This window comes from Lycium ferocissimum, chromosome 10 (assembly GCF_029784015.1).
Source record: "Lycium ferocissimum isolate CSIRO_LF1 chromosome 10, AGI_CSIRO_Lferr_CH_V1, whole genome shotgun sequence".
Lineage (NCBI taxonomy): Eukaryota > Viridiplantae > Streptophyta > Magnoliopsida > Solanales > Solanaceae > Lycium > Lycium ferocissimum.
The window spans coordinates 66,267,677-66,288,557 of NC_081351.1; the positions used below are offsets into that span (position 1 = coordinate 66,267,677).

The 20,881-nt window shown below is 38.3% G+C and overlaps 1 protein-coding gene across 12 annotated transcripts in view; it reads left to right on the forward strand.

Annotated features, from left to right (window-relative positions):
- Positions 1 to 20,881, forward strand: part of LOC132034505 (ABC transporter C family member 12-like) — a 49,790-nt gene that overhangs the window by 18,135 nt on the left and 10,774 nt on the right. For 11 of the 12 annotated variants that reach the window (XR_009409128.1, XR_009409129.1, XM_059424900.1 and 8 more), the window contains 9 exons: positions 5,136 to 5,270; positions 6,243 to 6,349; positions 6,447 to 6,540; positions 7,035 to 7,202; positions 8,325 to 8,465; positions 17,363 to 17,563; positions 17,736 to 17,834; positions 17,983 to 18,135; positions 18,928 to 19,307. Coding sequence is in view for 10 of the 12 variants with exons in the window: in XM_059424900.1 (XP_059280883.1) it covers positions 5,136 to 5,270; positions 6,243 to 6,349; positions 6,447 to 6,540; positions 7,035 to 7,202; positions 8,325 to 8,465; positions 17,363 to 17,563; positions 17,736 to 17,834; positions 17,983 to 18,135; positions 18,928 to 19,307 (1,478 nt within the window). In the remaining 2 variants the exon portion in view is untranslated. The remainder of the gene's footprint in view (positions 1 to 5,135; positions 5,271 to 6,242; positions 6,350 to 6,446; positions 6,541 to 7,034; positions 7,203 to 8,324; positions 8,466 to 17,362; positions 17,564 to 17,735; positions 17,835 to 17,982; positions 18,136 to 18,927; positions 19,308 to 20,881) is intronic. The other variant, XM_059424902.1, reaches the window with a different exon arrangement.

Here is a 20,881-nt window from a genome sequence, read left to right on the forward strand (position 1 = left end):
GGCCTCGATCTTCGAAAAGCAGTCCTTTACCTGGAGCTGACTTAATATATCGCAGAATGCGGACAACTGCATCCCAATGACTATCACAGGGAGAATCCATAAATTGACTTACAACACTCACACAGGAAACAAAATGCCGTCTAGTCACCGTGAGATAATTCAACTTACCAACTAGCCGCCTATATCTTCCAGGATCATCCGAGTGGCTCCCAATGCGACGAGTTTAGCATTCGGATCTGTGAGTGTCGAACGAGTTCACATCCCATCATTCCTGTCTCTCGAAGAATGTCTAAGGCATACTTGCGTTGCGAAATAACAATACTGACGTGGATTGGGCAACCTCAATACCTAGAAAAATACTTTAGTACCGCCAAGATCTTTAGTCCGGAAATGATGAAAGAGATGTTTCTTTAAATTAGTGATACCATCTTTTATCATTGCCGGCTATAACGATATCGTCAACATAAACCACCAAATAAATACTCAAATGCGGACGTAATATCGATAAAACAAAGAATGATCTACTTCATCATGAGTCATGCCAAACTCCCGAATTATCGAATCAATTTACCAAACCAATTCGAGGAGATCTGTTTCGGACATAAAGTGACCGATGCAATCGACACACCATATTAGGCTCCCCCTGAGCAACAAAACCAAGTGGTTGCTCCATATAAACTTTCTCCTTAAGATCACCAGGGAGAAAAGCATTCTCAATGTCCAACTGATAAAGAGGCCAATGGCGGACAACAGCCATGGATAGAAAAAGACGGACAAATGCTATTTTAGCCACGGGGGAGAAAGTATCACTGTAATTAAGCCCAAATATCTGTGTATATCACTTTGCAACAAGGTGAGCCTTAAGCTGATCAACTTGGCCGTCCGGACCAACTTTGACTGCATAAACGCAACGGCAACCAATAGTAGGTTTACCTGAAGGAAGAGGAACAAGCTTTCAAGTACCACTCGTGTGTAAAGCAGACATCTCGGCAATCATAGCCTGTCGCCATCCGGGATGAGAAAGGGCATCATTTGTAGACTTAGGAATGGGACAGCATCACTTGTAGACTTAGGAATGGGATAGAGGACAATGATGATACAAAGGCATAATGGGATGATAATAGACAATGACAACTTAAAAGGGTATAATGTGGGTTAGTATTACGAGTGGACCGTTTACCTTTCCAAAGTGCAATCGGCTGATCAGGAGGAGACAAGTCCGCAGTAGGTGCAGGATCCGACGAATGACATGAATCATCGGGACCTGATATTGGGTCTGATGTCGGACGCGGTCGACGATGATAAGTCGAAGTGGTGGCACCGTGGATTTGGAGATGTAGATAATAGCTGTAGATTCCTTAAAGATCGGTGTAGTAAAACTCGAGGTATAGGTAAGACCTTAGAGATATCGGGATGATCGAAGGAGACCTAAAGTAAGGTTGAGACTCAAAAAAATATGACATCGGCGGACATAAGATGTGGACGAAGATCGGTGAGAAGCAACGATACCCTTTTGAACCCGAGAATAACCAAGAAAGACACATTTAAGAAAGCAGCGGCTAATTTATCTGTCCCCGAGCTAGGTTATGCACAAAACAAAGTGCTACCAAAAACACAGAAGGAAGAGAGTATAGAGATGAGGCGAGGATATACTATGGAATATGGAATCGATTCGAATAGAAGATGAGGGCATTCGATTAATTAAATGGCAAGACTTGAGGATTGCATCGCCTCAAAAACGCAATGGGATTCAATGAGAAGAGTGCGAGCAAATCTCAACGAGATGTCTTTTTCCTTTTCGCTACCCCATTCTCGTCGAGGGGTGTAGGGACAAGATGTTTGATGAATAATTCCTTGTAGTCATAAACTCGCTAAACCGGGAAGGATTTATATTCTAAGGCATTATCACTACGAAAAGTACGAATAGAAACACCAAATTAATTTTGTATTTCAAAGACTAAAATTCTTGAATATAGAGAATAACTCAGAACGATCTTTCTTTAAGAATAGCCAAGTACATTTGGAAAATCGTCAATGAAACAAACAAAATAACGAAATCCTAAAGGTGAACGGACTCTACTAGGAGCCCAAATATCAGAATGAACTATTGAAAAAATAGACTAGCCTAAATATCAGAATGAACTATTGAAACAATAGACTCTGCATGACTCGCAGCACTACGTGGAAAGGTAGTGCGATTGTGTTTCCAAAGTTGACACGACTCACAATCTAATTTGGACAGACTAGACAAACTAGGCACCATCTTTTGTAGCTTGAAAAGACTCGGATGTCCCAATCATTTATGGATCAAGTCTGGAGGATCTGTAATGGAGCATGCTGTGGAGGAATTAGGAGCGGTAAGTGTTAGATATTAGAGGCCTTGTGATTCATATCCTGCACCAATCACCTGTCCCGTACTGCGGCTCTGCATAACAAAAGAATCATAAAAAAATAATGGCACAATTTAGGGCACGTGTCAAACGACTGACAAATGCAAGATTAAAAAGGACAACCAGGGACATAAAGAACAGAGTTTAGAGTGACAGAAGATAGGGGATTAGCTTGTCCAACCCCTTTTGGTTTTGTTTGGATCCCATTGGCTAAAGTAACCGGAGGAAGAGACTGTGAATAAATAATATTTGACAAAAGTGATTTGTTACCGGATTGGGTAGTGGACCATGTAGAGCACGACATACGTCGCGAGTGTGTCCAAACTTATGACAATAACTACACTTAGTTCGAGATTTTCCAAAGCGACCTCCTCCTCGTCGATTATCCATAGACTGAGATGTTCGATTCTTTATGGTTTGAGATGCGAGAATAGAGGAGTCAACGGTTGGTGATGAAACCACTGTGTGATTAGGAGGCGCAGCAAGATGAAGCAAAAGAGAAAATGGTTCATCAATTGTAGGAACCGTAGGACTAGCCAAAATCTGATCACACACCGAATCAAGGTCAGTAGGAAGTCCAGTAAGTTTAAGGACTAGAAACAACATCTGTCTTTGCTCCTGTTGTTTTTCAACGTTCGTAGTGACTGGCATCAACTGCTCAAATTCCTCCATGACTGCCTGTACCTGTCCCAAGTAAGTAGACATATCTGATTCCTGTTTCTTTAAGTTGGTCATCCGAGATATCACATCATAAAATCAAGATATGTCATTAGTGTATAAAGCGCGAGCCTTTTCCCAAACTGAATAACATATTTGGAAGCAACGGAACAAGGGCATGAACTTGGGATCAATAGATCGCCACAGAAGGCTACATAATTGAGTGTCAACCTTCTCCCACTGTGCTTTGGCCTTTCCATCTGTCTCACTAGCCTTTTCCTTTTCGTCAACCACAATAGCCTTTTGCGTTAAGTGATCTTGAACACCTTGACCCTTGCACCACAACTCAACCGAGGAAGCCCAAGCTAAATAGTTTGAACTTCCCATTAATGGTTCAGAAGTAATCATAGGGCTTGAAGTTCCGATTCCCGTGTTTTTGGAGCTAAAAATATCATATCCGAGAGACATGGCTCAAAACTTAAAGAAAGACACACAAAACAGGGACAAAACTTAGCTTATGGTGCTAAGAAAACAGAGATCCAGAAGCTGCCAGAAATCAGCCGCCTGAAAATTTCGCCGGAAAACTAAAAGTGATCGGAAGTCAGAAATAACTGCTGGGGTAGGTGCGGAATTGCTGACACACCAGGCTGGGAAAAAAAATTGCCAAAAAAAGTGGCCGGAAAAATGCAGATCTATCGGAAACAGTGCAACAGTTGCCGGAACCCTAATTCCGACGATCGGAATCTTCTGCAAACTGATATAAAGTGCTCGGAAGACCTGGGCGACTTCAACAGAAGAGAAACAGATTGGAAAACAGTGCTGTATCGCCGGAAAAATAGTGCTGACTGCCGGAAACACTGTTCACGCGTACTGTTCACATCGAAAAAATTGTTCCGGTGATAATATTCTATTATGGCTCTGATACCATGTGAGAAAATACGGGAGAAAATATTATTATTGAATTGTGTATCTACATTATTACATTGAGCCCTATTTATAGACACTACATCCTAATCCTTTTCCATGTAGGATACTTTATACAAATCCTATTCCTATTCCTATTCCTATTCTAACAATAGAAAACATTTAGGCAAAGCATGAAAGAAGGGTTCAGTTTACTAGTAAAGTGTGAGATCATCTACTAGCGGTGAAAAGCATGATTGACAACAGAGATAAGTTCAGAATTACATATTCGACTAAATGTTCTATGTTGCAATTGAGTCGGAGAGAACCTCTGAAATTATTTCACTATTGAACCCTGGACATATAAGAGTTCCGAATTAGAAAGATCTTTTGTCTACTGGGTAGCCTGCTCCAGTCTCCTTATGAAACTTCCGTTATTGGGTTAGTCATACACTTCACACGCTTCTAGCGATTCACATGGCATTATCAAATGATACAAGTCTTGGATAAGAATCTATAGATAAGTACTGTCTATATCCCATGTTATTTTATGCTTTCTACTTGCGAAAATCACAAATATCCAACACTTCTAAAGTACAAGCATTCTCTACAACTTCACAAGTTTCAAGAAATGAAATTCATTTAGCAATTCAATATTATAAATGATTTACATTTTTTTCTATCACGTATACACTTAAACAGTTATTTCAATATGAACATGCAAGTCAAAGGTGTCCCTTAATCTCAGTGACCAGTCAATGATCAGATGCTCACACATCTTCAATGTTTAACTTACTCTTACAGTGATCTATGCTATTATATCTTCCATATGAATAATATATTAAAATGATATATCGGCTTTATTTAACATCCGGTATGATGGACTACAATATGAAACAGATGCCTCTAAATTGTTTACTAGAAATTAATGCAACCCAAGGGTCTTAGATGCAGTATATTAGAAGTAGATTTGTAACTTTTGAATACAAGCATTCTTCAAATGATTTATCAGCAATATCACTTGTAGCTTTTGGGTATCTAGTGTGTATGATCTTAGAAAACATAGGATGACTAGTGACTACTTATTTTACATGCATTATAGATGACGAGCAAAAACAGTAGATTTTTCATAGAGGTTAATCACTTTGTGTTGATAATGGCTAATATGATTCTTAATTGGTTCAGCAAGTATGTCAACAGCTTCATGTTTTATGGTCAGCTCCATTTCGTATTGTCATTGCCATGGTTCTACTTTACCAACAACTAGGTCTGGCTTCACTTCTTGGTGATCTTATGCTAGTATTGATGATCCCAATGCAGGTAAATGAATTCTTCCTCCAAGTCTGAATTATTACTGGCAACTAGTGGCTTCATCATCTAATCTATACTTAAAATGGCTTTTTGCTGTGGAGTGCTTATTAAAACAATTTTCCTGTTACACTCTTGCCATTACACTTATTGCGTCATTTTAATATTGGAAACAGAAGTTTTCTTTTGTTTGCACATTGGAAAATTTTGACGAAAGATCTTGCTATAAGAAAGTTCCACTGATAAGATAAAAGAAAAGTAGAAGAGGACAGCTTCATCTCTCAAACCCAATATCTGCTGAATGCATCATATTTTTGTAATCTTGTTGGAGATCCATCAAAGTGATGTCATTAAATGGACAATTCTCTTAATTTCTGTGCTTATTGTGCTGTAGGGCATCTATTCTTTTTTGATAGAGAAGGTGCCAAATTACAAACATAGTCACCAATGGCTTGCCAACTTGTATACGACTAGAATAAAGAAAGAAAATCCACATTAGTTGGTGTTTCATGTGAAGGTGTCCAGAAAATATGTTCATCAGATGTTACTCATCAGCCAGTGATACATCGACTATGGTTTACGATGCGGCATATGTTCAAGGTTGACAGGGTAATACTTGGTTGTGCTAAGACATGCTATCTTTGAGAAAGTAGAAGAGGCTGGCAACTATAACTTTTCTTTTTTAGTTACATTTTTGGAACACCTATAAGTATAAATCATAGGTTGTTTTTCATTGAGAATCGAGTTTTTTGCATGAGATACTATACTTTCTTTTTACATTTTATGGAGGAATTTTGCTCTTCAATCAATAAATTTGATCACTTCATAAAAGAAGTCCACATTGCACTAATAAACTATAGATTGGAAGCTTTATTTTTTAACTCAATCTTAGTCATTTTAAACTGTTGTCAACCATTATAACATTATCCACTTTTCCTTTTTCAACTGGTCTCTAAAACATATGTGTTTATCCTTTTGGCGCAGACAATTATTGTTGGCTATATGCGAAAACTATCCAAAGAAGGATTGCAACACACTGACAAAAGGGTTGGTCTAACTAATGAAATACTTGCTGCAATGGATGTAGTGAAGTATGGTTCTTTCTGCTCTCTCTTTTTTCCTTCTCTATACCTTCTTTTTTTTCCAGATAATTTGAGAGTGGGCTTGATTTTGTGCTGATCGATATAGATGTTATGCATGGGAGAAGAGCTTCCAATCTAAAATCCAACAAATGAGGAATGATGAACTTTCTTGGTTCAGGAAAGCACAGCTATTGGCGGCGGTATGCTATAACCTGCTTGTGCATAGAATAACACTAAATTAATGTCAACAAAGCTCTTTTGTTTTACAGTGACACCTCAGTATTTGGTTCCTTACATGCCGCATGTTTTCATTGAAACAATATGATCCAGTAATTGCCAAGGTTTTTCAGAAAGCCTGATCTAGCTTCAAGAGAACTCTAGCTTTGAAGATTTTTACATAGAGTTTCCTGTCTGGGTCAGTTTAATTAGATACACTTCTGAAGCTATCAACAAGCAACAGAATCAGCACAAATCAAACAACTGGAATCAACTAGTGGATTAGCAATGTGAAAATTTAGGACGTGGTAGAGGAACAATGAACCCGGGTTATCTCTTTGTGATGGAATTAGGTTTGACATGTTTTTTACATGACCTGATACGGGACCTTGACTCAAATGACTTCACATATTTTGCTTAAGATGCAGATCATTCTTTTGCTCATTGTTTCTTTCCTTTTTTCCCTCTCTATCAACAGTTCAACAATTTCATGCTGAACAGCATCCCAGTTTTCGTGACAGTGATTTCATTTGGAACTTTCACTTTGCTTGGTGGAAATTTGACAGCTGCCAGAGCTTTTACATCACTTTCCCTCTTTGCAATTCTGAGGTTCCCTTTGAACATGCTTCCAAACATTATAACTCAGGTTCTTTTTCTCAGCTTACTATATTCTACTTTCTTATAACATAGCTGCGTGGAGTTCTTTCTCTTAATATAGTATTCTTCATTTGTCTGCTTAATTCCAGATGCAGTATATTCTCCCATCTCTCCCGTGAATCCCTCTAAACATCAGTTCAAGTTATTCCCTCTGTGGTTTGTCTACACTCTACAGCTATTTAACCACCGTGTTTTGAAGAACAATACTTCTCTTTATTGAAAAATACACCACATAGGTATATGGGCGTCAGTAGCTCAGCATTCTCCATGAACTCGTAAATCATCTAAAACTATTTCTTTGATATCAATGTCATATAAACAAACGAGGAGAAAGTTCTTGAAGAATGTGTGCAACTGTTTGTTGACCGACTTGCTATGTACTTTTGTAGACGTGGAAGACAAGATTGTAGTTTAATAAACACATTTTCCAGTCTCACGAAGCATTGTTTCTCACCTATTGCATTCCTTGTTAAGGCTTGCATCCTTGAAGCTGGATGGCTCATCCATTATACAATTTACGCTAATATGATTCTTTTCAAATACATTAATTTAGTCAATCTAGCTTGGATCAGAAACTCTTGATTGCATCATACATGTCTAAAGGTTGTGGGTAAATTGACGCTTTAAGTTGCTGACTTTTGAAGAACAAATACATTTTAAAGTTGCATTTTTGAGTTTTATTAGAAAATTACGTGCTTTATAGTGTCTTGTCTTGTTTCATTTAATTCCTCCACCACTCTGTACATCCCTTCCCCCATTCAAGCATTCTCTAGACGTTCTTTAAGAATAGTTTTCCTGTCGCGGTGAACACTCCATCTTGAAAGGTTTCAATAAAAACTGATAATGATCATATGTTAATATGGCCGACCAGTTATGGGTTAAGGACAATTTCTTCAAGTATCCTACTAATAGACTCTTGAGAGCCAAGTCCTCCCTTTCTTTTCATAAAACAATTGAATGAATCGGTGCGGGGCCTAGAACTACCATACGTCTATCGTGGTCGATACTTACAAATAGGTGAGTCTTGTATTAATCAAGTCACCGAGTAATCAATATACCTCTTGTGTCACTTATTTTATCACACACTTGATATCGTCTGTTTTACATATAGGTTGTAAATTCAAATGTATCGTTGCAACGAATGGAGGAGTTGTTCTTAGCTGAAGAGAAAGTCCTCTTACCTAATCCACCACTTGAACCTGGGCTTCCTACCATTTCAATCAGGGACGGGTTCTTTTCATGGGATTCTAAGGTCTGCCTCTTCTGTATCTATCTGTACTGCTGCACTATACCTACTCATGAAATACCGGGGGTTGCAATAGTTCTAAGAAGCTTTATCATCATTTGATTTTTCCTAACCAAAGTATTTCCTGTAGCTCAAGACCATGTGGATCTAGAATATTGTGTAAATGCACAGGACCTTGAAACTATTTGCTAGTTGCATGCATCTCTATTGCTTTCATTGAAATGTATTTCTATTTTATGCTTGTCAATGGTTACTGTAAAACCCTTATAAATCATTAAATTATCTTGATGCTGCATGGAATCTCTCTAGTATAGCAAATGCGTAAAAACCCAATTAGTGGAACAATTTTGTCATGACCCAAAATCCCACTAAGCTGTGATGGCACCTAACCCTACCCGGTAGGCGAACCAAACTACAAGTGACCACGATATCAAGACATTATAGCGATAATAAACAACAGCGGAATAACATAAATAAAGAATTTCCAAGTAAATTCAACGCAATACTATACTATACTACCCCCAAGTACTGAGGTCTCACAAGTCATGAGCTACTAAGAATGGAATATACAACTTTGAGTATGAAGGTACAACATTTGTTTGGAAAACAACAAAATAAATGACGCTAGACTACCAAGAACTAGATGGAAGCTCAACTCTGTGATCTCCCACGAAATCAACGCGTACTCAGCAAGTATCATTAACCAACTCCAACAAGGTAGTGGCGAGGGGTGTCCTTAAAAAGATACTCTCTTAGTTCTGTATAGTTCATATAATCTCAACGGATAAAGAAATAATCGCATTAGGTAAATACAATAGAACAACATAGTAGTTACACACAGATACAACATATCAAATATGCTCAGATAGGGCATGTAAAGGAATGCATACTATCTAATTAAGTCAAATACCTTTGCATGTAACTGAATGCAACCAAAAAATATATATATATAATGATATGCAAGTGCTATGAGTCAGTGATGCAATGCACATGATGCTGACTCTCCAAAATTCCTGTCTCAAGTCAGTGCTCCCAAAACTCCACGCACACACTGATCAGGCTGGCGGTGGCTCGGTCAGTGACCCATGGGGACAGCCGCATTGTCCATACCTTGCGCGGAACAAAATCTCATCATGCCATAATCATATCAATCTGCCCGGAACAAGATCCCATCGGGCCATAATCATATCAATCTGCCCGGAACAAGATCCCATCGGGCCATAATCATATCAATTCGCCTGGAACAAGATCCCATCGGGCCATAATCATATCGATCAGCACGGAACAAGATCCCATTATGCCTTGACCAAATCCATCCATCTCCGAATATCCAGTAAATATATCATGAAATAAACATGAATCACGTATGCAATCATATGACATCTAGATGGTGGATGAAATGAATCTATGTAACCCATGTAACATAAGGTACACGAAATATCCAAAATGGAGTCCTAGCATGTGAATTAATGCTAAATATATTTCCTTAATCAATAAAGTATGCTCAGCTAATTATTTAACAATCAAGTAACGCGGAAGAAATAAGCATAGCAGCTAAATACCTAGACATGGCACCCAGTACCTGCATAAGCGCTCGTCAGCTTGCCTATACGTTAACCCCATATGTAAAGTACATTCCAATTTCAATTTATTTATTTCAGAAAAATTCCTCGAAGTCAAAGTCTTAATTTACCTCAACCTGAAGCCTTTCAAACACCACAAATGGCATTTTCTTTTCTCAAGGCCTCCAAATGCTTTCAATCTATTCAAAAGTGTATTTTACAGGGTTAAAGGAGTCCAACAATACCCATATTGCAATAAAAGAACCGGACTAAAAAGTCAACTGAAAAAGGTCAAACCTGAACTCCTGGTTCAAAATCCGAAATAAATTACTTCTCCTCAGAGTAGTTTTGAACTTTGTATATTATTTGCACTTTTGTTTCCTACTCAAAATATGTTTCTGGGTCATTTGTTCTCTCAAAAGAAAGAATCTTCATCTTGATACTACTTAAATTTCTATCAACTTCATCATCTCTGTTGTGTTGATTCCATTGCGCATCCCAAATCCTCTGCCATGCCTAGCTCCTCTCCTACTTCCCCATAAACCTTGTCGACCATAATCAACATAGTCATCGGATCATCTTCAATTTTTTCAAATGGGTCCTCTTGTGGAGGTACTCTCAATGGCAATGAATCCCTCCTTACATCTTGAGATGGAATTTGTTTTACTACTGGTGGTGCTGGTACAACCTGATAGCTCTCTACAAGTTTTGTACCTGTAAAGACTAAATACAGCTGCTGCATTTGTTGCATCATAGCTTGCAATATCATTAGTTCCTTCGGCCTGAACAGGCGCCTTACGCCAGTTGAACTATCCTCAGTGGCAGACATTCTCTCACAATTAAGAATTTCTTATTTTTCACTCATGTATACTCTCTTCGTCACTCTCTTGGAAGCCTCAAGATTTGAACCCGACTCACAAATCACCTATCCAAGAATGAATTTATGAAAGTAAGTTTTAAAAGTGGAGTTTGTGTAACCAAGAACGAAATTTAAAAGCTAAGCACTAGAGTCAAGGAACTTCTACGAAAAGCAAAGATAAAATCACAAATGAATTGGTACGAAAAAAAAATTAGGTCTCAAGTATTAAGCACGGTTTAATGCAAACTAGCACTAGATCACTTAACAAGAGTCCCATTGATTTTTCTACCCAATAATAATCTTTCCCCAACAATCAACTAGCACTTCAGAAATCTCTTGAATCTTTTTTATTTTATTTTTTTATAAGCAACTCTATGAGGGTTTAGTGGAAAACAAGAACAAGATTTCTTTTATAAGCAACTCGACTAGGGTTTAGTCGAGACAACAACACAAGAACAACAGTTCTTTTCCTTTTTCTTAACTACTGTCGGATCTTGATTTCAAGAACTTGGAACATGGAATTGTCAAAACAATGCCCAAGCCTTCGCGTTGATACTAACTAATAAGATCCGAGATACACAAATCAACGAAATATAAAATAATAATAATTGAAGCAAATTAAAGATATAATTCGATAAAATTATCGACGATATTTGAATACTCAAACAAAGAAGAAACTTAGAACCCCAGATGAATGTCTCAAGCAACACTTGATATATCACATCGATCACCTCCAAAGAATGACAAAGCAAAACCCAAGATAAAAAAGAATAAAGAAGAAAATTACCTTAAAAGATCCCATTCTTGAAACAGGCAATCGTGAGTCGACCTCGAACCAAAAGGTCCAGTTTTCTCTCAAAGGAGTTTTCTAGTCTCTCAATATGCTAAAACTATGAAAAACAAGCCTAGGGTCTTATTTTAAGTCCTCTTTTAAAAGTCTGTTGCAGAGAATGGAGCAATTGTGTGCTGGTTGGCATAATTGCGCTGACCCTTCTGTTTTGGATAATGGCTCCTGGCGGCCTACTGTTTTAAATTTTGGCTCCTAGCGCAATTGTGCGGTGGTTGGCGCAATTGCATAGCACCTTCCTTGCGATCTTTACTCGGTCAGTTCTTCCCAGCAATCTTCAAGCCTCCAAATGTGGTATCCTTTGCATGAAACATTAAAATGGTTCTCCAAACAGCTTCTAGTCAATTCTTGAAGATCATGCAACTTCTTAGCGTGAATTCCTTGAGCGTTCTTGGACTTGGAGCGAGTCAATGGTCCCTACACAATTCGAGATCATCCACAATGTTCTCTGCTTTTCCTGTTATCCAAGATCGTAATCACTTCTTTGCATGATTTTCCTAGTTATTTCCAGCTAACCTTCAGTGGATAAAATTAAAATTTCGTGCTGATTGTTAGCTGTAAATTTGGAAAGTTACCAAATCTTATTAGGCATAGCTCTAAAGCTGTTTGACAAATAGATGATATATATAATTACCTGTATACTTATATGGGTAAAGTGAACAAATTTAGAATTCAGCTATTGATATCTGGAGTTTTCTTTCACATGTTGTCTCTCGCGCTTTCCTTCTGCATCAAGCAAATCTTTGTTCGAGCCAATTGTGTAGGGCATCAACGCGATAAGAAGTTATGTGATACCATCAAATATAGCCGTAAACTAGGAAAGATTGAAGTAATCTGTGCTCTCTTGTGACTTAAAGAGAGAACTATAATCAGGCTGGATTTAGATGCTGATATATCACAATATATTAAATATTATTTCCTTGTTAAAACTTGAAAATCATTACCAGTGTTATTGTTGATTTGGTATTAATGATTAAGATTGAGATGTTGATTTGATATTGATGATTAAGATTGATAGCTTAATTTTAGGAATATATTGTATTGATGTAAATGATTAGGAATTGGTTGTGTAATATTGTCTTTACTTATTTAGTCTTAGAACTCATGTATAAGTACCCATTCTTATGGATTGTATATTCATTCAGAAATACAAGAAGCCCTTTCTTCTTGCTAAAAATCTTCATGGTATCAGAGCCATTGCTGCCTTTTTGAGGTGAGTTTTCTCCCTCGCAGCACTAGGGTTCCGTGTTTTATCAAAGAGGTCGAGTTTTTCTCTCTCTTTGTGGCTGTCCGCACAAAAAACTCCTCCCGTTCAGTTCGTTTCTGGATTATTTTTCTCTGTTGGGGTCGCTGGAACATTCTGAGCCTATCCCTATCGCCTTTGATTTTCCGATCACCGGAATTAGGATTCCGGCGTGGCGATAACTTTTTGGCGATTTTTTTCGGAATTTTTTTTCCGCTTCTCGGGTCGTAGGCCTATTCTAACCCTTCCCATCCAGATAATATGGGTGACGCTACTTCTGGAGAGACTTTGTCTCAAGATGAAGTTCAAGATCTTCGCCGTCTTCTGAACAAACTTGACTCTTCTAGTGTTGCTAGCCCGAATTATGTGCAGTTAGGTATTGCTTTTAATGCTCAGCTTAATTGTTGGATTATTGATTCTGGTGCGAATAGACACATGACAGGCTCTTCTAAAGGCCTTCAAAATTACTCTCCTAGTCCCAAAGGGGATTATGTCAGAATAGCCAATGGCTCCCTAACCCCCGTCTCTGGAACAGGTTCAATCTTTTGTACTCGTGATATTACCTTATCATCCATTCTTCATATGCCTGATTTTTCTATTAACCTATTATCCGTTAGCGCTATCACCAAAGAACTAAACCGTAGTGCCGCATTCTTTCCCGATTATTGTGTATTTGAAGACCTTCACACGGGGAAGAAGATTGGCGTGGTAGATTGCATGATGGCTTATATTTGATCGATGGAACTCGAGACTCGGTCGCCTTTTTTGTAGGAAATAAGGATGTCAACCGAGAAATAATACAGTGGCATAAACGGTTAGGACACCTATCTTTTTTTGCTTTAAAAAAGTTATACCCTGGTTTATTTTCTAGAACTGAGTTTGAAGTTTTGTCTTGTGATGCATGTGAATATGCCAAGCACACTAAAAACTCTTATCCTCTGAGTGACAATAAAAGCACAATCCCCTTTTCGACTATTCATTTTGATGTCTGGGGTCCTACTCAAACACTTTCTTTGTCTGGTAGTCGATGGTTTGTTACTTTTATCGATTGTTGCACTAGAATGACATGGGTATATCTGTTAAAAGCCAAAAGTGAAGTTTTCTCTGTTTTAAGTCATTTCATAAGATGATTTGTACTCGGTTTGAGGCTAAGATAAAGATATTTCGAACCGACAATGGCACGAATACATGGATAAAACTTTTGGAGCTTACTTGGAGTCTTTTGGGATAATCCATCAAACTAGTTATCCTTATACTAGTGCACAAAATGGGGTTCTTTGAAAGAAAAAATAGGCATTTGTTAGAAGTAGCAAGATCCCTTTTTGTTTACCATGAATCGCCGAAGCCTTATTGGGGGATGCCATTCTAGTAGCTGCCTACCTCATCAATAGAATGCCACTTAAAACTCTTAATTTCCGGAGTCCTTTAGAAGCTTTAAAGGGTAAAAATGACTATACTGTTCCTCCAAAGATATTTGGGTGTGTTTGCTTTGTTCACGCTAGGAACTCTGGGAAACTTGAACCTAGAGCTCTTAAACGTGTCTTTGTTGGGTATTCTCCAACACGGAAAGGGTACAAATGTTATCACCCTCCTTCTAGGAGATTCTTTGTCGCATATGGATGTTATCTTTCGGAATCGAGCCCTATTTCAGCATTACACCATCACCTCTTCGGGGGAGAATTATAAGGAAGAAGAGATGGTTTTTCCTAGTTCTATTGTTGAAACTACGCCACGAAGGGAAAGTGAAATTGGAGAAAGAATTCGTGGGGAGACTATTGAAACTACGCCATAAGAGAAAGTGAAATTGGAGAAAGAATTCGGGGGAGATCGGCTGGCGTTTGGATAGACCGATTTGATAACTTACTCAAGGAGAAATAGAGCGAGAAGTTAAGCCATCATCACGCAACCTCGCCGAAGCCGAACCTTCTTCTTCCGGTGAGTTATCTATACTTCCTAATGAATTAGATTTGCCTATTGCTCACGGAAAGGAGTCGATCTTGCACTAAACACCCTTTATCTAACTTTGTTTCCTATAATTCTTTATCGCCCTCCCATAGAGCCTTTGCCTTGTCTATTTCTTCTCGTGTCTATTCCCCGAATTGGAGGGAAGCTTTTGCGTATTCTAAGTGGAAGCAAGCTATGATGGAAGAAATGAAGGCCTTATCAAAGAATGAGACTTGGGGACTTGTCGCATCACCACCGACAAGAAGTTGGTTGGTTGTAAATGGGTCTTCACTGTAAAACATAAAGCTGATGGTTCTATTGAAAGGTTGAAAGCAAGATTGGCGGCTAAAGGATTCACTCAGACTTATGGAGTGGATTATCAAGAGACATTTGCTCCCGTTGCAAAAATGAATACTATTAGAATTCTTCTATCTTGTGCAGCTAATCTTGACTGGGACTTGCAACAGTTTGATGTGAAGAATGCATTTCTTCATGGAGACTTAGAAGAAGAGGTGTACATGGAGATTCCTCATGGTTTTGGTACTGAACAAAGTCAAGGAAAGGTATGCAGACTGAAGAAAGCCTTGTACGGATTGAAGCAATCTCCTAGAGCTTGGTTTGACAGATTCTATAAAGCAATGATCTCCTTTGGTTACCAACAAAGCAATGCGGATCACACCCTCTTTATAAGACATTTAAAGGGTAAACTCACTCTTCTCATAGGATGACATAGTAATGACAGGAGATGACAAAGAGGAGATGACCGATTGAAGAAGTTGTTGGCACAGGAATTTGAGATCAAGGATCTAGGAAAATTACGGTATTATTTGGGAATTGAAGTTGCTAGATCAAAAAAAGGAATCTTTATTTCTCAAAGAAAGTATATTCGGATCTCTTGAAAGAAACGAGGTATGACGGGTTGCAAACCAGCGAATCACCCATTGAAAGCAATCACAAACTACAAAGCGGAGTTGGAAAGTCAGTTGATAAAGAGAGATATCAGAGGCTGGTTGGAAGACTCATTTATCTCTCTCACACTAGACCAGACATAGCCTATTCAGTCAGCTTAGTAAGTCAGTTTATGCATCCTTATATACAAGCTGTCTTTCACATTTTGCGGTATCTGAAGTCTGCTCCAGGAAAAGGTCTACTTTACTCCAGACATGGTCACCTCCAAATAGAAGCCTTTACCGATGCAGATTGGGCTGGATCTTTAGATGACGGAAGGTACACATCCGGTTCTTGTACACTCGTAGAGGAAACTTGGTCACTTGGAGAAGCAAGAAGCAAAGTGTAGTTGCTAGATCAAGTGCGGAGGCGAATATAGAGCTATGGCCCGTGTTTGCGAACTTTTGTGGTTACAAAAGTTGCTAGAAGAATTGAGATTGATCGAAAAAAGGAAACTTTCCTTGTATTGTGACAACAAGACGCAATCGATAGCTCGAAATCCGATCCCGATGACCGAACAAAGCACGTTGAAATTGATCGACACTTCATCAAAGAAAAAGTCACGGGTGGTGTCTTGAGTTTATTCCACGTGTCATCAGAAAAACAACTAGCTGATGTGTTTACTAAAGGCCTCAACAAACGGAATTTTCATACACTGGTTTGCAAGTTGGGCATGTGCGACATCTTTGCACCAACTTGAGGGGTGTTGATTTGGTATTAATGATTAAGATTGAGTTGTTGATTTGATATTGATGATTAAGATTGATAGCTTAATTTTAGGAATATATTGTATTGATGTAAACGATTAGGAATTGATTGTGTAATATTGTCTTTCCTTATTTAATCTTAGAACTCATGTATAAGTACCCATTCTTATGGATTGTATATTCATTCAGAAATACAAGAAGCCCTTTCTTCTTGCTAAAAATCTTCAGTTATCAAAAGCGAAAGGTGCAAAAAAGCTCTAAGGTCAGCTAGGGCTTTAAGTGCAAAGCGCAAATAAAGTGTGGGCTTTAATGAAAAAAGGCGCAATGGTGCAAAAGTATATATATATATATATATATATATATATATATATATATATATATATATATATATGTTTAGTCCATGACTAATAATAATAAGCATGAATAACAAATATATGGACAAAGAAATTGTAAAAACATTACGATAAAGTGAAATATCAATTATCTAGTGTCACATCTTCAAGAGAGGCTCATTTGCAAGGAAAAGTATATCTTAGAGCCTTGATGATAACACTAAAGCGCACATAAAGCGAGGCGAAGCGCTTAACATGTTTTGAGCCTCGCTTCAGGCTTAAGCGAGCTTTAAGCGCGCCTTTGACAACACTGATCATTACTTCATGAGAGAACTTCGATCTGAGTTCCTCAAATTATTGTTTCACACTCACATTCTCATTTTCCTTGATAACTGTCATGAAGTTGGAGTTTTCTTATTTCTTTTTCAATTTTATACATTTTAACCTTCCTATATTTACAGCCTGAGCATCCCACTTTGTCAAATATTAATCTGGATATACCAGTTGGTGAGCTAGTTGCAATTGTGGGTGGGACTGGAGAAGGAAAGACATCTCTGATTTCAGCAATTCTTGGGGAGCTTCCTCCCTTAGGCAATACAAGTGTCTCTATCAGAGGAACTATTGCATATGTTCCTCAAGTTTCTTGGATCTTCAATGCCACTGTGAGCTTCAATTTATCCAAATTGCTTGTTATGCCTGTAACATAATTCTGTTTACATGAACATGCTATTTCGGGCAGTCTGTATAATATTTGTGGATATTTGTAAAATGTGGTTAAATTGTTTGTGTATTTATATTAAACAATGCAATTACCTTTAACTTACTGATTTTCAGGTACGTGAAAATATATTATTTGGTTCCAACTTTGAACCAACAAGATATTGGAAGGCAATAGATGTCACTGCATTGGAGCATGATCTTGAGTTACTTCCAGTTAAGTACATTGACCGATCTTCTTTGACTGTGCAAAAATATGTGGAGCTCAGCATGTCTGGAAGTATATGAATCAATATTTGTGTGTTGAATTCTCTATTTACTAGTAAACATGAAAATGACATGTTCACATATCTAAAACATTCAGGGTCGAGACCTTACAGAAATTGGTGAAAGAGGCGTGAATATTAGCGGAGGACAAAAGCAAAGAGTGTCAATGGCTAGGGCTGTCTACAAAAATTCTGATGTCTATATTTTTGATGATCCCTTAAGTGCACTTGATGCACATGTGAGCCAGCAGGTAATTATCTTGTATGAATCCCAAAATGTGGTTTCCATATATAGTTATTATCATCATCCTTCTATTCACTGAATGATTTTCTTCTCATTTGAGCATATTAACCAGGCCACTCTCTGGGTTTTATTTACTTACTAAGAACTTATTTAGTCAATATTTGATCAACGGATATAGGATGAGCAAATGGAAGCGAAAGAGGAAAATTAGAAACTGGGTGGAAATGATGACGAAGTACTTAACCATCTGAGTTTGTAAAATTCATAAAAAGTTTGGGTTGTTAGTCGTGACTGAACATCACACACTTTGTAAAGGTATTGGTAAGAAAATAAATTGCGTAGACAGGGCGTGCAACTGAAGGATGTTTATCACTTGTATCCTAAGAACTGCAGATATAGCTAAAGTTACCTGGGGAGCACTGCCCTAGCACAGTGTGATTGACATTACCAAGATAGGCTACTTACTACGTACAATTATGCGCCTGCATCGTCGGTGCTGGTATAACTGCATTATTCTATCTACTAGCTAGTACCTCTTTGTTACCCACCAGACTACACCCTCTACTTATGGCACAACATTACCCAAGAGACCTTCCTGTCAATATCCAATCCTCATTTCCACCACCTGTGGATTTTTCCGAATTTAATAACCTCTTGTATATATGTACAGGACTAATATGTAGTAATTGATTGCTTAAAGGAATTCACTGATTGCAATTGTTCCATCCTTCTCTTTGCAGTTTGAAAGCATACACTAGATGCAATTTGGATTTAACCTGCAGTAAATGGGGTTTTTCAGGTTTTTAAGAACTGTATAAAGGAACAATTGCAAGGAAAGACTAGGGTGCTTGTGACAAATCAGCTGCAGTTTCTGCCTCATGTGGATCGGATCATTTTGGTCTCTGAAGGAATGGTGATAGAGAATGGGACGTTTGAGGAGCTTTTGGAAAACGGCATACTTTTTCGGAAGCTAATGGAAAATGCTGGGAAAATGGAAAGCTATAGTGTTGAAACTGAATACGACCCAAACATTGACGATGAGAGTTCACAGTCTTCGACCATAAGGCATGAGCTCCAAAAAGATGTGACCTCTGTAACCAAAAGGAGAGCTGGTAAATCTGTTCTTATCAGGCAGGAAGAGCGGGAAACTGGTATTGTCAGCTGGAATGTTTTGATGAGGTAATAAGTTAAAGTATATGCTTCGAGACATTTATCCTTCAATTTTCAAGCCACTCCTACATGAGAATACTGGTCATTCAGCAAGTTTAGAATCCTATTTTATTTTGCAGAATTTAACAAGCACGAGTTACGACACTTATTTACACATCAATAGAAAATTTCTAGTCACAAACTTTTCTCACACATTCCCAGGTTGTTCTCTCGAATCTTCCGTGGTATCTAGACATTGGTGGGGAGAAAATGTTTTTTTCTAGTGGTGCAATTGCTTATAGCATCTAGGAAAAGAATATTGCATTTTATTTCTAGTGGTTTTTGCCCCCTTTAGGGACTCAATGTCATCGTTGAGGTTTACCGCACCACCATCTTAGGGGATCTATCGGCTCTGATACCACCTGTAACGGCTAGGCCCAACTGTCAAGGTATTGTCCACTCTAACGCAACCTTCAAGGCCTCACAGTATTCTCCCCTTTTTCGTTAGCTCGAAAGGCATCCTGACAAATGATTTTTTGACCTCACCTTTTATAGCCCCTAACTTTCTTCTCCCATTCCGATGTGGTATTTGTCTAAGGTAAGCTTCCTAGGGAACTCTCTTTCGAGTTCAACCGCTAGCAATTTGTGTGCTGTTATACTCACCCCATCTTAAAGACTTAGTGTCCTCGGTGATAATTTTCCCCACCACCATACTAGGGGAGGTATTTGCTCTGACATCACTCAGTCTTGACCCAGGCTCAACAATTAAAATATTGTCTGCTTCAACCAACATTTGTGGCCTCCTCACGGTTTTGTCTTCATGGTCTCTAACTCAGAAAGTGTCTCGACAATTGAATTGCTAGACCACCTTATATGGCCCCTATCATTCTCCTCCCATTCAAATGTAAGATTTTCCTCAGGTAAGTTTCGCTCCACTTTAGAGTTCAACGGTCAGTGGTCCGTGGGTTGCTCTTCTAAGCTTTCCTTAGGAAAATCTCATATCAAAAGAGGAGAATGTTAGGATTCATAAAAGGCATGTTCAACAATATTTGTTGCGGTGTCTTCTTGGTTAGACCCACCGAGGCATGAATGTTGACAAAAGTAGAAAATACCGTAGCAGTTCGGATGCTAAATGGGAGGGGAATGTTCGGGGCCGTTGAGTTCATGATTCAACTAGACAAAACCATGAGGCCCCAAAGGTTGGGCTAAAGCGGACAATATCTTGATAGTTGAGCTTTAGCCATTACATTTATACTCTTTTAAGATACTAAATTGCCTTCAACCAGAATGCAATATTCAGAAGTAGATCGTTTGCCAGGGGGGATCTTGCCTGATTTTCTTGTGTACCCTAAAATCTTCTCATGTCCCTGGTCCTCGTAAAGTAATTCTTTTCCTCGAGTAAATTTTATATACCAAAGCATATCATCCCGAAGAGTGTCACAAGGAGAATCTAGGAACTAACTTACGATGCTTGTGGAGACAATACCAGATCAATCACCGTGAAAGAATTCAACTTGCGATCCAGTTTATTGGTCATGAAATTAATCAACCATGACACAACCATATTGCTTAAGGATTTTCATACTTTAAACCTTGGGTTATTT